Here is a 15,534-nt window from a genome sequence, read left to right as displayed (position 1 = left end):
CCCCAGAATTTAATGCAGCGGGATTGCCTGTACCAAGAACGAACGGATCACTTCACGAAGAAAATGATTGCAACATTTTATAGTATCTTGAAAATATATTACTTGATCCTTGGCATCATTGGTGCTCCCGGTAAGTAGCAAATCTGGCTGTGAGCTGGCCTATGATTTTACCCTCTGGCAGATAATATTACATACTGATCTAGTATACAGACACCTGATAAGTTCCTGTATCGAATATAAAATTATCCCTCTAGTTTTATTTCATTGACTGAGCTGAGAATAAACCTCTGTTTGTAACTGACTGGCTCTCTCACAGATCAGAATTTTTGGAATACTGTGCAACATTGACTTGGAGATCAGTAAGAATAATTATAAGAGTGAAGGTACTGGTGGGAGTATCACTTGGTGTAAAATCGAAATGAATGTTGGTCACTGACTGTAGTTGAACACAAGGCCCAGCGGCTATTTCTTACTGGGAGTAACCGTCACTGTAGAATTGTACTGACTGTGGGTTACTAACTGGAGTGGAACACCTGATCCCATTGACATTGTATTACTGGGAGTAGCTGTCACTGTAGATTTGTACTGAGTGTGGGTCACTAACCAGAATGGGACACCTGACGTACTGTAGAATTGTACTGCATGTCAGTCACTAACTAAAATGGAATTCATTATGTCAGTGACCATGTACTATAGGGAGCATCCGCAACTGTGAAATTGTGCCTGTTAACCTATCAGTAACCATAATGATAACCTGATCCCAGTGGTCATGTATTAATGGGACCACCTGTCACTATAGATTTGTACTGTGTGCAGGTCACTAACTGGAGAGGAACACCTGACACCAGTGACCATGTATTACTGGGAGTATCTGTCAGTTTTAGGAGTGTACTGAGTGTGGTCACTAACTGGAGTGGAACCCCTGACCCCAGTGGTCATGTATTACCGGGAGCATGTGTCATTCTCGTTTTGTACTGAGGACAATTGTACAATCCGATTCTGTGTTGAAATCATTTTTTCTGGTGACAGATCTCTCCTTTCCTTGGAGTTGCCTGTGTGATTGACGCAAGTAATTGACAGCAAAAGGGGACGATTTTCGCTGATGTTTGCTAATAAGTGTATACATTAAAATGTATCAGTATTACTCTGTCTTCCATTGAACTGCCCCAACAGAAACAGATGTTAACTACTTCCTTACAGTTACACATCAGAGAAGCATTATTAACGCATTATAATCCTCTGTAAAATTACGTTTCGGATTCTGATTATATTTATTGTGAACACTTAAGTATTTTTAGTGTTGAATAATGCCTTGCCCCAAAACGGTTCTGAGAATCTGTATGTCAAAAGTGCTGCTTTTTACTATCGTGCTAATGCACGGAATGAATATCGAATTGCAGTTATTCAAACATGCACTTTTGCAAATGACTAAGGTTCTTCCAATCAGTTCTTATGCCTGGTTTAGCGTCTCGACACATGTTAGCAGCAACAATTGCTTCCCTGAGCTCAATGAGGTGTGTCTCAGTGAAGAGAGGCAGCTGTATCTAAGTATCTCACATATCAGATTTTCATGACAGACATCTGACCAGGGGCATTGAGTAATAATATTAATGAACTGTTAATGTTGAAACAAATAGTACACTTCTCTCAGTACGATTATCGTCCTGGTTAAAATAATTGCACCTTCTCCAATAAAGCCTTTTAGTCAAATGGAGTCCAGGACTGTACATAGAACGCTAATTGTGGAATAACCAACGTTCTATATGAGTTTAATTCAACTCTCGGCTGTTACAATTCCTTTCTCAGGAAATGAACTCCAGTGCTTTGTTAGTGTTTTTATGGTCGTGTTAATCTATGTTTCGATTTCTCAATCTAAACCCCTGAACCCCTTTTCCCTTCTAAACGATTTGGACTCTTACCTTCCAAAGATTATTTGGGAAGCTTATTTTTCGAACCAAAATTCAACAACTCACACTTAGCTGAAATGAAATAAAATTGCTATTAAAATTCCCATTGTGCAAATCTGTTAACTGTTATTAATAATGTTTTCAGGTATTTTGTTGCATTCTTCCTCTGTATTAACTATACTCTCAATTTGGATTTTTCTGCGAATTTTGAAATTGTGCTCCTCCTGCCCGAGTTCATATCATTCCTGTAACTGGTGAATGACAGTATTCCTAGGGCTGATCCTTATGGTAACCACTTCCCACCTTCTGCCAATCTGAGGAACAAACTTTTACCCGTATTCCATGTTTCCTATTTTTCAAGCCAGCTTGCTGTTCATTCTGCTGCTTATCCCGTAACACAACTATTTTTGACAGTAGCCATGAATCTGCTGTTTGGCTGCTTATCAAAGGCCTTTGGAAAATTAATGTCAATTGCATGAACTGTTTTACACTTCTCTACTCTTTTTGATATTATTCAAACACGTTTATGATAATAATTAACAATAATACGACACTGCGAGGTGTTTCTCGATGTTTTCCTGTTAAATCTTTGAATAAGTATTCAATTATCTTTCCTACCAGTAACGTTATGCTTAATTGTCTATAGTTCCTTCAAATTTATCTATCTTCTGTCTGAAATACAAGAATCACATTAGCTGTCCATCAGTTCTCCGGCACTCTTCCCTACTCTGATGAACATTGATGAACAGATAATCGTGTCTCTCTTATCGCTTCCCCATCTCTCAAAGTATGTGTGGATGCAATCCATCTGAACTAGACAGTTTGCCCTTTCTTTGATTAATCTATCAAGTATCTCCTCACTTTCTACCTTAAATGTCATGACGGTTTTATTGAATGTATTCACCATTAATTGACATTAAATCCTCCCCTCAGAGGTCTCCCTCCTTTCTTCAGGCTCCGAATACTAATCCAGTGAGTCTTTCTGTCCCAATTGTCCCACAGAGCACGACACTTCCTTCCTTCAGAGCTCGGAGCTATGCCACAATGGTTCATTTACATTTCTGTACATGTCAGTCTTCCCCTCTTTGGTCCAAAGTCCAGTAAAGCCGAGCTGTCCTTCAACTCCCAATGGATGAGATCTTGCTTGGCAGACACTATGAAGCCTTTTCCCGGATGGTATCCATCGACCGTCTCTGGCTGGATCGTTCTGAAAGCCCCACTTCGAATTTATTTGTGCTGTTTCATTCACTCGCCATTTCCAGTGGAACTCCTCTCTTTTTCAGCAGCTCTGCTCTTGGAATGAAAATCCTCAGAGTATCCTGATCCTGACACCTGTGCAGGGACACTGTTGTAAATGTTATGTATGTGGACATGTGGTGCAAACATTAGAATATTTCACACTCAAATGTAGTCGCTCTGGCAGCATGTACTAGATATGTTGCCTTTGTATCAGATACATGGACTATTCTTTGCTCAGAACAGTTGTGATGAAAGTTCACAGACCTGAAATGCTAATTCTGCTTCTATCTCTATAGATTCACCCCGACCTGCTGAGTATTTCCAGCACTTACTGCTTTTATTTCAGATTTCCAGCATCTGCACCATTTTTCTGCTATCCCGGTGCATGGTCTATGTCTGTGCTTACTGTCTGCGTCAGACAATTCGAGCATTTGATCGGTTACTTCCAATCTCTTTCCCATTCTCTCTCTTACAGTTAATTTATTGGCGATTGTGATCCTGTCCCGGGGAAAATGCGGCCTCTCCACGTGCACCACTCACTACCTGGTGGCCATGGCAACGACGGATCTACTGGTCATTATTTCTGGGGTCATACTGCTCAGGATCAATTTTTATTATTTCCCAGAAGTTATAATTTACATCATGCCTGTGTGTAGTGTTATCATTGTTCTGATTCGCGCAGCCACAGATTGTTCTGTCTGGTTCACCGTCACTTTCACGTTTGATCGATTTGTGGCCATTTGTTGTCAGAAGCTGAAAACAAAATATTGCACTGAGAAAACTGCAGTTGTTGTTCTAGCAACAACCGGCATTCTGCTCTGCTTACAAAACGTCCCATTTTACTTTGCTTCTGAACCTGCAGAGAAAATCAGCAAAGTACCATGGTTCTGTTCTGCAAAGCCAAGCTCTTATACTGATCCCGTATGGGTGGGGTTAGGCGTGTTTGATAAGTTTTTAAACCCATTGCTCCCAATCACTTCAATTCTGTTGCTCAATGCTCTAACTGTCAGACACATTTTGGTGGCCAATCGAGTTCGCAAGGGGTTGAGGGGTCATAGCAAGGGAGAGAATTGCAGTGACCCAGAGATGGAGAGCAGAAGGAGGTCTGTGATCTTACTCTTCACCATATCTGGCAGCTTCATACTTCCGTGGTTGGTATTTGTTATAGAATTCTTATATTATACCATATCAGGAACGGATCACAGGGATTACACTGATTCCGAATACATATTTCGACAAGTCGGATTGATGATGCGGAATTTAAGTTGCTGCACAAACACATTTATTTATGGGGTGACTCAGTCCAAGTTCAGAGAGCAGGTCAAGAGTGCGGTGAGATATCCGGTTAGATCAATTATTCAATTAATCAACAAACAAAACTGACAGCAGCCCAGAGGCAAGTCCCAGTGTTTGCAGTCCATGAATCTAATATTCATCCCCGATGTGCAAGAGGTAGGGTTAGGGTTAGTGTTAGGGTTAGATGATGCGAAATAACTTGGCAGCCGGGTGTCGGGGCGGGGATAGTGGAGAGGGGGTCGGTGGTGGTGGTGCGGGGTGTGGTCAGACAGTCCAAAGAGCATCAGGACAGTGGACATGAGTTGACCGACAGCTGGATGATCCTAAATATATTGGCGGCGGGCGGAGGGGGCGGGATGGGGGGGGGTGGGTGGTGGGTGCTGCTGTTCACACATCCCAAAGAGCATTGGGACAGTGAACAAGAGGTGACTCACAGCCAGATGACCAGAAATACAATAGCGGGGGCAGGGGCATCACACATGTCGAAAGGTAGCAGCTCAGAGGCAATGAGGTGACCTTTGGAGGAGCGGAGAGAAAGGGGGCAGGAGGAGAGTCAGAGCGTCCCCTGCTGGAGAGACATGGAATCAGAAGCTACTGTCTCTCCAAAGCCCCAACTGGGTCAATTGCTGAAAACAAAAGTTATTCTTACAAAATCAAAATGCTGCAGATGCTGGAAATCTATACTTGTAAGTTGATTACTATTATTTGCTTTCATTTTCGAGAGATGGTATTTAGTCTATCTCCCTTACTTTCCCGCAACATGTTCACTGCCAGCCCTTGCTCTCTCACTGAGTCAGACGGTGGGCTGCTGGAGCTCATTTGGGGTTTGCAAGATGCATGAATTAGAGGAGCGCAGAGGTCTCAGTGGGTTGTAGGGGCTGTTTGTGTTTACAGGTAGAGGGTGGGTGCTGGGGCTGGAGGAGGTCACAGAGATAGGGAGGGTAGAGGGTAGTCTGGGCTGTCGTAGGATAGAGTTAAGAAGGATTGTTGAGGCTGGAGGAGGTTACAGTGGTCTGGATGACTGCAGGGTCTGCAGGAGGATTCAGAGATATGGGGCGGGGTGGGTGGGGGTGGCTGGCTTATACCGGGTGCAGGAGGTTGCAGAGATATGGAGTTGTGGAGGCTGAAGGAAGTTACATAGACAGGGAGGGTTGTAGGAGCTGCAGGAGGTTACGTATACTGTCATGATCCTTTTTATTCCCTCCGGGAAGTATGTGGTGTGTCCTTAAGACTGTAAAGTATCAATACTGCTTTAAGAACAAGCAGGCCTTAAGAGTTACCGAAAAAGTGCATTCTCATTGTCTTGGATATAGCCATTCGGACTGAGCATCGCGCGACACATTTGTTACAACTTAATTTTGAACTGTCTTATAGTGCAAACAGAGTATTCTAACAGAGGAAGCAGACAGACATCGATGTGTTAGCACCTGAAAGAAGAGTCTTAGCCCATTTTAAACTGGAGGAAGAGAGTTTAGTCTGTTTATTTATTATTATCTCTCAAAATTAGAAGCAAAATTCAGGCCTAAACTGATATCTCTGGTAATGTAACCAGAAGGAAGGGAAGTTAAACTGTGACAATCTTTTATCACCCAAGCACTCTGAAGCCAGATTGATTCTATTGAAAGTGGTTGTGAGTTGTTGATCTACTGTGGTCACCGCTAGAGAAGGAAAACATCACTTACTACTGGATTTCGACGACAGACTGTTCTACTGTTGAATACCCTATTTTGTCCCCATCCAAGGGCAATGAGGGCTTCAAGCAACAATGGGCTGCAAATTTGCAAGGACTATATTTTTTCTATTTCAAATGTTGTTTGTGTCTTATTAGTGTTTAAGAATTTTCATTTTCTAATCAAACTTTTAATTTGTTGATTTAAAGACACTTGGTTTGGTTAGTTTCATGAGGGGGTGAATAGATGGTACAATTTGGCAGGGTCTTTCTTTAAATTAGAAACATTAAAATTATATGTTACGCGATCTGTGGAATAAAGGGATTGAATTTACTGTGCGATGCTCCCAACATAATCTGAATCATATATTTAGACAGGGGGGACTTTGACTGGAACCATCCGTCGTAACAATATATAAAGCATTATAGAGGCTGGAGGAGGTTACAGTGATATGGATAGGTGTAGGGGCTGTAGGGGGTTACAAAGATAAGGAGGGTTGTAGGAGCTAGACGTGGCTACATATATATGGAGTGTTACACGGGCTGGAAGATTTACAGAGATATGTAGGGTAGTATGAGCTGCAGGATGTACCACAGATTGGGAGGGCTGTCGGGGATGGAGTAGGTTGGAGTGATATAGAGGTTTGAAAGCGCTGCAGGATTTTACATAGACAGTGAGAGTTGTAGGGGCTGCAGTGGGTTACATTGATAGGAAGGGTTGTAGCAGCTCGAGTTGGTTACAGAGATATGAAAGTTGTAGTGGCTGCAGGACTGCTATATAGATAGGGAGGGTTGTAGAGGCTGCTGGAGGTTCCATATATATGGAGGGTTATAGGGGCTGGGTGAGGTTGTAGAGATATAGAGTGTTGCAAGGGGTGGAGGAAGTTAAAGAGATAGGGATGTTTATAGGAGCTGGAGGAGTTTACAGGTTTATGGAGGATTGTAGCAGCTGCAGGAGGTCACACAGGTTAGTGGGAGGTTGAAGGAGTTGAAGAAGGTTGCCGAGTTATGGAGGGCTGCAGGTGTTGCAGTGGGTTATATAGAAATGAAGAGTTATAGGAGCTGTAGGATGTTACAGAGATATGGATGGTTGAAGCGGCTGCAGGGGGTTACTTGGTTAGCAATGTGTTCAGACGCTGGAGGTGGGTACAGAGATATGGAGGGTTGTAGAAGCGGCAGGAGGTCAAATGCATTAGGAGGAAAGCAGGAGAGAGAGGAGGTTGCAGAGATATGGATAGTTGTGTGGAGTGTGTTCCATAGGTGGGGAGAGTTGTAGTATCTGGAGGAGGTTACAGAGATATGGAGGTTGTTGGAGCAGCAGGGTACTGCAGAAATGGTAAGGGCTGTAGGGGCTGCAGTGGGCTACAATAAATGGAGGCTTGTAGGGGGCTGGAGGAAGTTAAAGAGATAGGGAGGGTTGTAGGAGCTGCAGGAGGTCACATGGATGGGGGAGGGTTGTCGGAGATGGAGAAGGTTTCAGAGATATGGAGGGCTGCAGCGGCTGCTGGGGGATATCTATATAGAAAGGGTTGTAGGATTTTGAGCAGGTTGCAGAATATGGATGGTTGAAGCGGGTGCATGAGTTACAAAGATAGGGAGGGTTATAGGAGCTTACAAAGATTTGGACGGTTGTAGCGGCTGCAGGGATTAATAATATATATATATATATATATATATATAGAGGAATACAAAGGCTGGAGGAGTTTACAGATATGAGGAGAGCTGTAGGGGCTTCAAGGGATTGCAGTGATATGGAGTTTTGTAGGAGTTGGTTTAGGTTAGAGATACAGCACTGAAACAGGCCCTTCGGCCCACCGAGTCTTTGCCGACCATCAACCACCCATTTATAATAATCCGACACTAATTCCATATCTCGACCACATCCCAACCTGTCCCTATATTTCCCTCCCACCTACCTATACTCGGGGCAATTTATAATGGCCTGCAAGTCTTTGGCATGTGGGAGGGAACCGGAGCACCCAGAGGAAACCCACGCAGACACAGGGAGAACTTGCAAACTCCACACAGGCAGTACCCAGAATTCAACCCGGGTCGCTGGAGCTGTGAGGCTGCGGTGCTAACCACTGCGCCACTGTGCCGCCCCAATGTGGAGGAGGTTACACAGGTTACACAGATGTGGACGATCTTAGGTGCTGCAGGATGTTTCCTAGATAGGGATGGTTGTGGGAGCTGGAGGTGGTTACATATATATGGAGGGTTATGGGGCTGGAAGAGGTTATAGCGTGATGGAGTGTTGTAGGACATGCAGTTGGTCCCATAGATTGGGAGGACTATCGGAGATGGAAGAGGTTGCACTTATATAGAGGTTTTTAGGGGCTGCAAGGGCTGAGGTAGATACGTCGGGTTGTAAGAGATGGAGGTGGTTACAGAGATATGGCGGGATGTCCGAGCTGGACGGGTTTACATGGATAGGAATGGTTATAGGAGTGGTCACATATATATGGAGGGTTATAACGGCTGGATGAGCTTAGAGAGATATGGATGTTTACATGAGCTGCAGGAGGTCCCTGAGAGTGGAAGGGTTGGAAGAGCTGGAGGACATTACAGAGATAAGGAAGGCGGTAACGGCTACCTGAGGTCACATAGATGGGGGCTGGGTTTATGAGCTGCAGACATTTTCAGAGATATGCAGAGCGGCAGGAGATGCAGGGGGATACATAGATAGGGAGAGTGGTCGGAGCTGGATGAGGTTACAGCGATTTGAACGGTATTCGGTTGCAGGGGGTTACATATATATGGAGGATTACAAGGGTTGCATTAGGTTAGAGAGATATGGAGGGTTGTATGAGCTGCAGGAGGACCCTTGAAGTGGGAGCGTTGTAGGAGCTGGAGGAGGTGGCAGTGATATGGGGGTCTGTCGGGGCTGCAGTGGGTGACATAGATCGGGAGGGTTATAGGAGTTGGAGGGCATAACAGAGATATGGAGGGTTCTAGGGATTGCAGGTGCTTACATAGATAGGGAGGGTTGTAGGAGCTGGATGTGGTTACAGAGATATGTGGGGGGTTTAGGGGCTGCTGCTGCTTATATAGATAGGGACGGCTGTAGGGACTGGTTGTGGTTACAGAGATATGGGGGGTTGTAGGGGCTGCTGGTGGTTACATAGATAAGGGAGGGTTGTCGGGGCTGGAGAAGGTTTCAGAAATATGGACAGCAGCAGGGGCTGCAGGGTATTGCATAGATAGGGAGGGTTATAGGAGCTGGAGGAAATTACAGAGATATGGATGGTTGAAGGGCCGCAGGGGTGGCATAGATAGCGAGGGTTTTAGGAGGCGGAGGAGGTCACAGTGATTTGGATGATTGTGGGGGTTCAGGGGTTTACATATATATGAATGATTATACAGGCTGGTTCCGGTTAAAGAGATATGGAGGCTTTTATGAGCTGCAGGAAATCCCTTAAAGTAGGAGGGTTTCATGAGCGGGAGAAGGTTGCCGTGATATGAAGCAATGTTGGAGCTGCAGAGGGTTACAGGAGATGGAGGAGATAAGAGAACAATTGAGGGTTCTAGAGGTTGCAGGACTTACATAAATAGCGAGGGTTGCAGGAGCTGGAGTAGGTTACAGAGATAAGGAGGGCTGTCGGGGCTGTTGGAGTGCACAGATAGGGAGGGTTGTAGGTCTGGAGAGGTTACTTGTGCATGGAGTGTTATAGGGGCTGGATGAGATTAGAGATATCTGGAGGTTTGTATGGACTGGAGGAAGTTAAAGAGATAGGGAGGGTTATAGGGCTGGAGGGGGTTCCAGGGTTATGGAGTGTTGTAGGAGCTGCAGGTGGTCACAATGTTTGTGGGGAGGGATGGTGCAGTGCTCTCGAAGCTGGAGAGGTTTACCTTGTTATGGAGGGCTGAAGGGGTTGCAGAGGGTTACATAGATGGGGAGGTTTATAGGAGCTGGAGGACATTACAGAGATATGGAGGATTGTCGGGGCTGCAGGGGGGTCCAAAGATAGGGTGAGTTGTAGGAGTGGGAGAAAGTTACAGAGATATGGATGGTCGTGGGGGCTGCTGGAGGTTCAATAGCTAGGGATGTTCGTAGGAGCTGGAGGTGGTTAGATCTAAATGGAGGATTATTGGGGCTGGTGGATGTTATAGATACACGGAGTGTTGTACAGCTGCAGGAGGTCCTGTAGATTGGGAGTGCTGTAGGAGATGGAGGAGGTTGCATTGATATGGAGGTTTGTAGGGGCTGCAGGGGTTTAGATATATATGGATGGTTATCGGGTCTTGAGAAGGCTGAAGAGTTATGGAGGGGCTTTGGAGCTGCAGTAGGTAACAGGGATTGGGGCGGGTTGTAGGAGCTGGAGAAGGTTGCATAGATATAGAGGGTTGCAGGGGCTGTGGGGAGTTACATAGATAGGGAATGTTGTCGGAGCTGCAAGAGGTTACAGAGATATGGACGCTTGGAAGGCTGCAGGGGTTTACATATATTTGGAGGATTATAAAGGCTGGAGGAGGTTACAGAGGTAGAGAGGGTTGTAGGAGCTGGAGGACGATGCAGAGATATGGAGGATTGTAAGGGCTTCAGGAGTTTACATAGATAGGGTGTGTCGTGGGAGCTGGTGGAGGTTGCTGTGATTTGGAGGGTCCTACGGGCTGCACGTGGATGCATTCATCGGGATGGTTGTAGGTGTTTACATTTAAATGGGGTTTTATAGGGACTGGAGGATGTTACAGAGATATGGAGGGTGGCAGAATCTGCGGGAGGTCCCATAGATTGGGAGAGTTGTAGGAGCTGGAGGAGGTTGCATATATATGTAGAGTTGTAGAGGCCAGATGAGATTACGGAGATATACAGGGTTATTTGAGCTGCAGGAGGTCTCATAGATAGGGAGGGTTGTAAGAGCAGGGGGAGGTTGCAATAATGTGGAGTTTTGTCAGCGCTGCAGCGGGTTACATAGATTGGGAGGGTTGTCGGAGCTGGAGGAGGTTACAGAGATATGGAGGTCTGTAGGCGTTGCAGGGGGTTACATAGACAGGGAGGGTTGTAAGAGCTCTAGTGGGTTAGGAAATATGGAGCGTTGTTGGCGCTGGATGGGGTCTGAGAGATATCCAGGTTTGCAGAAGCTGCAGGAGGTCACTGAGATTGGGAGGGTTGTAGGGGCTGGAGGACTTTACAGAGATATGGAGAGTTGTCGGCTCCAGAGAGTAAAACTGATAGAGAGGCTGTAGCAGCTGGAGAAGATTATAGATTTATGGAGGGTTGTAGCGGCTGCATGAGGTTACGTACATGTGATAGTTGTTGGAGCTCGAGGGGGTTACACATGTATGGAGGATTATAGGGACTGGAGGAGGATAGAGAGTTATGGTAAGTTGCAGGTGATGCAGGAGGTATCAGAGATTGGGACGGTTGTAGGAGCTGGAGAAGTTTACAGAAACATGGATGGTTGCAGGGTATTTCATAGATGGGGAGGGTTGTAGGACTTGGAGTAAGTTACCGAGAGTTGTAGGGGCTTCAGGAGGTAAAATAGATAGGGATGTTTGAGCTGCAGGTGGCTATATATATCGGAGGGTTATAGGGTCTAAAAGAGGTTAAAGAGATATGGTGGGTTGTAGGAGGTCACATCGACTGGGAGGGTTGTCGGAGCTTGAGGAGGTTGCAGTGATTTGGAGGTTTGTTGGGCTGCAGGGTGTTGCATCGATAGGGATGCTTGTAGGAGCTGGAAGAGTTTACAGAGATATGGAGGGTTGTAGGGGCTGGATGAGAATACTCAGATAGGGGGGCTGTAGATGCTGGAGACAATTGCAGCGATATGGAGGTTTGCAGGAGCTGCACATGCAACACTCACACGCAGAAATACATTTAAAGTATGTAGATACAATCCCTCAGCACCCCATTGGAACTGGAAAAGGCCATTCAGCCCTCTCTCGCCTGTTAAATAGCAACAGCAGGAGGCCATTCAACCCCCTTGAGCTTGTTACACAGGAAGAGGAGCGGATCAGTCAGTACCTCACACGGCGAGATCGGATAACTCAATATAGGCTGGCGGGATGAAGCCTGGGATCTTCCTGCTCTATGCATGCGGGGCTCAGTACACACCTCACAGCCCCAAGTAAGCAACGGTTAACACACGGAATGGAAAAAATGAATGAGAGAATTCTGGTGAGCAATCAATAAACCAAAACTCATTCAGCGACAGAATATTTTACTTTCTTTTCACATCGAAGCTGGAGGATTTATTCCAGGCCCGTAACTCCTCTCACTAACACACCAGCTCTCAATCTGTTTGGTCACCGGTAGATTCATTCAGTATCACCCCGTCATTTACATTGCAGAGCAGATTCGCTGGACCGACCATTATAGAGAGTTTGGGGTTGGTGCAGAATGAACCGATCATCTCTCCGACTCGAGGGGGTTGAATGGAATTCAGGAGAAGCTTCCTTACCCAGTGAATGTTGAGAATTTCGGACTCAATAGCGCGGGCAGTGGTTGAAGTAAATGGTGTAGATGTATTTTGGGGGAAGCTGGATAAACACATAAGGCAGAAAGGAATAGAAGGATATGTCGAACGGGTGAGATGAGGAGCGGGTGGGGTGAATGTTGGGTATTTCCTGCTCTGTGCTACCCCTTAACACTGCCAATAGTTGCGGCCGGACCATGTGGTTTGTTCTTCTTGCAAGGAGCAGACAATCCAGGTTCCACAAATTGTGGTTGATGAACTAGGCTGCAACCATTCCATTTTCTGTCTTTTTGGGATTTTGCGCTGGTTAAGATAATTGAAACTGGCCTGAGGCAAAGCACAAACCGACAGACGAGAATCGGAGTGAAAGCGAGGGAGAGAGAGAGAATTGGCCATTAGAAGGAAATCCATCAATGGCAGATCAAATCACAAAAATGATGCAATCAGATCATACCCATTAGGAATGGGGTGCACCGGCGGGCACAGTCCTAGAGCCATTTACGGCATAGAAGGAAGACATTCAGCCCATCGAGTCTATCCCAGCTCTCCATGGAGCAATCCAGTCAGTCCCACTCCCCTGGTTAATAACCGCAGCACTCCAAGTCTCTTTCGTTTAAGCGCCCATCCAATTTCTTTAGATAACTTCGATTGTGTCCACTTCTACCACGCTCAAGTGCAGCGAGTTCCAGGTTATTATCACTCACTGGGTAAAAAAAAGTTATTCTCACATCCTCTGCATTTTTTGCGTTTGCTAGCTCTTATACCATTAGTTAATAGGAACAGCTTTTCCTTGTCTAACGTATCGAAGAATATCATAACCTTGTACACCTCTATCAATTCTCCCCTCAATCTCCTTTGCTCCAAGGAGAACAAAGAAAAGTTTTCCAACCTCACCTTGCAGCTAGCAATCCCCTCATCTGGAACCATTCTGGTAAATCTCCTCCGCACCCTCTCAGGGATCCTCATATCCTTCCGAAAGTGTGATGACCAGAAATGCATACACTAATCCAATTGGGGCATAACCAGATTGTTATAAAGTTTCAACATAACTTCCCTGACTGTTGCACAATGCGTCTATTTACGAAGTCAACAATGCCATATGTTTGGCTACCACTCCCTCAGTATGTCCTTCAACTTTCAAAGTTCGATGTACAAGCATCCCCAGGTCTCTCTGTTCCTGCACACGTTTTGGAACCGTGCCATTCGGTCTATATTGCCTCTCCCTATTCCTTCTGCCAAAATGCATGACAGCTTACTTGTATTAAATTCCATCTGCCACCTGTCTTTCCATTTTTCTAGCTCATCTATGTCCTGTTGTAGGCTGTTCATATCATCCTCACTGTTTGCCACACCACCAAGGTTTGTGCCGTCGACACATTTCGAGATTCTGCATTCCAAGATGTAAGACTTAAATATAGCAAAAAAAAAAATGCTCCTCGCACTGACTCTGGGAGAAAATTACTATCTACCATCCGCCAGTCTGCAAAAAAAAAAACAACCATTTAGCATGGCTCGCTGTTTTCTGTCCTTTAGATAATTTTGTATCCAGTTGAACACTGGTTCTCCTATTCTATGAGCCTCAATTTTGTTAAGCAGCTTATTATGTGGTACATTATCAAACTCATTCTTAAAGTCCATGTCAACAACATTCATTGCATTTCCTTCCTCAACCTTATCTGTTGAACATCATACAATTCAATCAAATTAGTCAAGCATGATCTGCCTTTTACAAATCCGTGCTGGCTATCACAAATTAACTGAAACCTCTCCAAGTGCTAGTCGATTTTTCCCTGAGTCTTATTTCTAAACTTTTATCCACCACTGATGTTAGGCCAACTGCCTACAGTTGCCAGAAATGTCCTTGCACCCTTTTTTGAATAAGGGATTCACTTTGCCACTCTCCAACCCTCTGTCACTTCCCTCATATCTGGGAAGATTGCACAATTATGACACGCCCTTCTGCAATGTCTACCCCCACTTTGTTTAGTAACCTGCCATGCAGTCCATCTGGATCAGGTGACTTATCTACCCCTATCACAGCCAGCCTTTTCAGCACCTGCCTCTCTCAAATTTTACCATATGCATTGGCTCAACTCTCCGCTTCTATTGATATTTTGTTAGATTCATCTTCCTTAGTAAACACTGATACAATATACTCATTATCTATTCTAGCCTTTATGTTACTGGAAACGCTACTTTCATCCTCCAATTCTGCTGAACACAAAGTATCCTTCAAGTGTGTCACCTGGAATTCTGCGCTTTCCAGTCGCTGCCCTGCATGCTTCGTGATGAACCCAGAGCACTCTCTCAGTCTGAGTAATACACCTAAATTCACAATCATAAAGCACAGGAGGTCATTCAGACCGTTGTCCTTGTGCTGGCTCTTTAAGAGTGATCCACTTAGTCTCACACTCCACTGACCTTCCTCCATAGCTCTGTACATTCATTTCCTTCAAGTATTTATCCAATTCTCCTTTAAAAGTTACTCTTGAATTTTCTTCCAGCACCTTTTCAGGCAGTGCATTCCAGATCACAACAACTCACTGTGTCAAAACATTTCTCATTGCCCCCTCTGGTGCCATAGTCAATTATAATAAATCTTTGTCAATTGGTTACAGACCCTCCTGCCACTGGAAACATTTATGCATATTGACTCTATCAAAAAATTGTGTGACTTTGAAAGACTTGATTAAATATACTCTTAAGCTTCTGTGCTCTAAGGAAAACAATCCCAAATTCTCTCGTTTCTCCAAATTAACAGAAATCCCTCATACCTGTGGCTATTCTGGGAAATAACCTCTTGCACCCTGTCTAATACCTTGACATCTTTCTGAAACTGCGGTGCCCAGAACTGGAGAAAATATTCCATTTGGGAACTAATCAGCGTTTTATAAAGGTTTAGTGCAATGTCCATGTATTGTAGGCTGTGCCTCTCTGTATAGATCCCAGGATCCAGTATATGTTTTAATCAGCCCTCTCAAATTGCCCCACCAGAATGTCTTGTGAA

The 15,534-nt window shown here is 44.9% G+C and overlaps 1 protein-coding gene across 1 annotated transcript; it reads left to right on the top strand.

The window, feature by feature from the left end:
- The first annotated feature begins 12 nt into the window (after positions 1-12).
- Positions 13-14,514, top strand: LOC137382944 (probable G-protein coupled receptor 139). Its single transcript, XM_068055520.1, has 4 exons — positions 13-130; positions 3,622-4,478; positions 13,848-13,928; positions 14,359-14,514. Exons 1-4 carry the CDS (start codon positions 13-15, stop codon positions 14,512-14,514), a joined length of 1,212 nt encoding a protein of 403 aa, XP_067911621.1.
- Positions 14,515-15,534: the final 1,020 nt, after the last annotated feature.

The sequence above is a fragment of the Heterodontus francisci genome, chromosome 23 (genome assembly GCF_036365525.1).
Source record: "Heterodontus francisci isolate sHetFra1 chromosome 23, sHetFra1.hap1, whole genome shotgun sequence".
Taxonomy (NCBI): Eukaryota; Metazoa; Chordata; class Chondrichthyes; order Heterodontiformes; family Heterodontidae; genus Heterodontus; species Heterodontus francisci.
The sequence above is the reverse complement of the archived record's forward strand: the minus strand, read 5'-3'. Positions and strand labels throughout refer to the sequence as shown.

Coding starts and splice junctions, on each gene's coding strand:
- LOC137382944 (XM_068055520.1), top strand. CDS start 13: ATGCAGCGGGATTGCCTGTACCAAGAACGAACGGATCACTTCACGAAG. Junction 131..3,621: donor TGGCATCATTGGTGCTCCCG/GTAAGTAGCAAA, acceptor TCTCTCTTACAG/TTAATTTATTGGCGATTGTG. Junction 13,929..14,358: donor GAGATTCTGCATTCCAAGAT/GTAAGACTTAAA, acceptor CACTGATGTTAG/GCCAACTGCCTACAGTTGCC.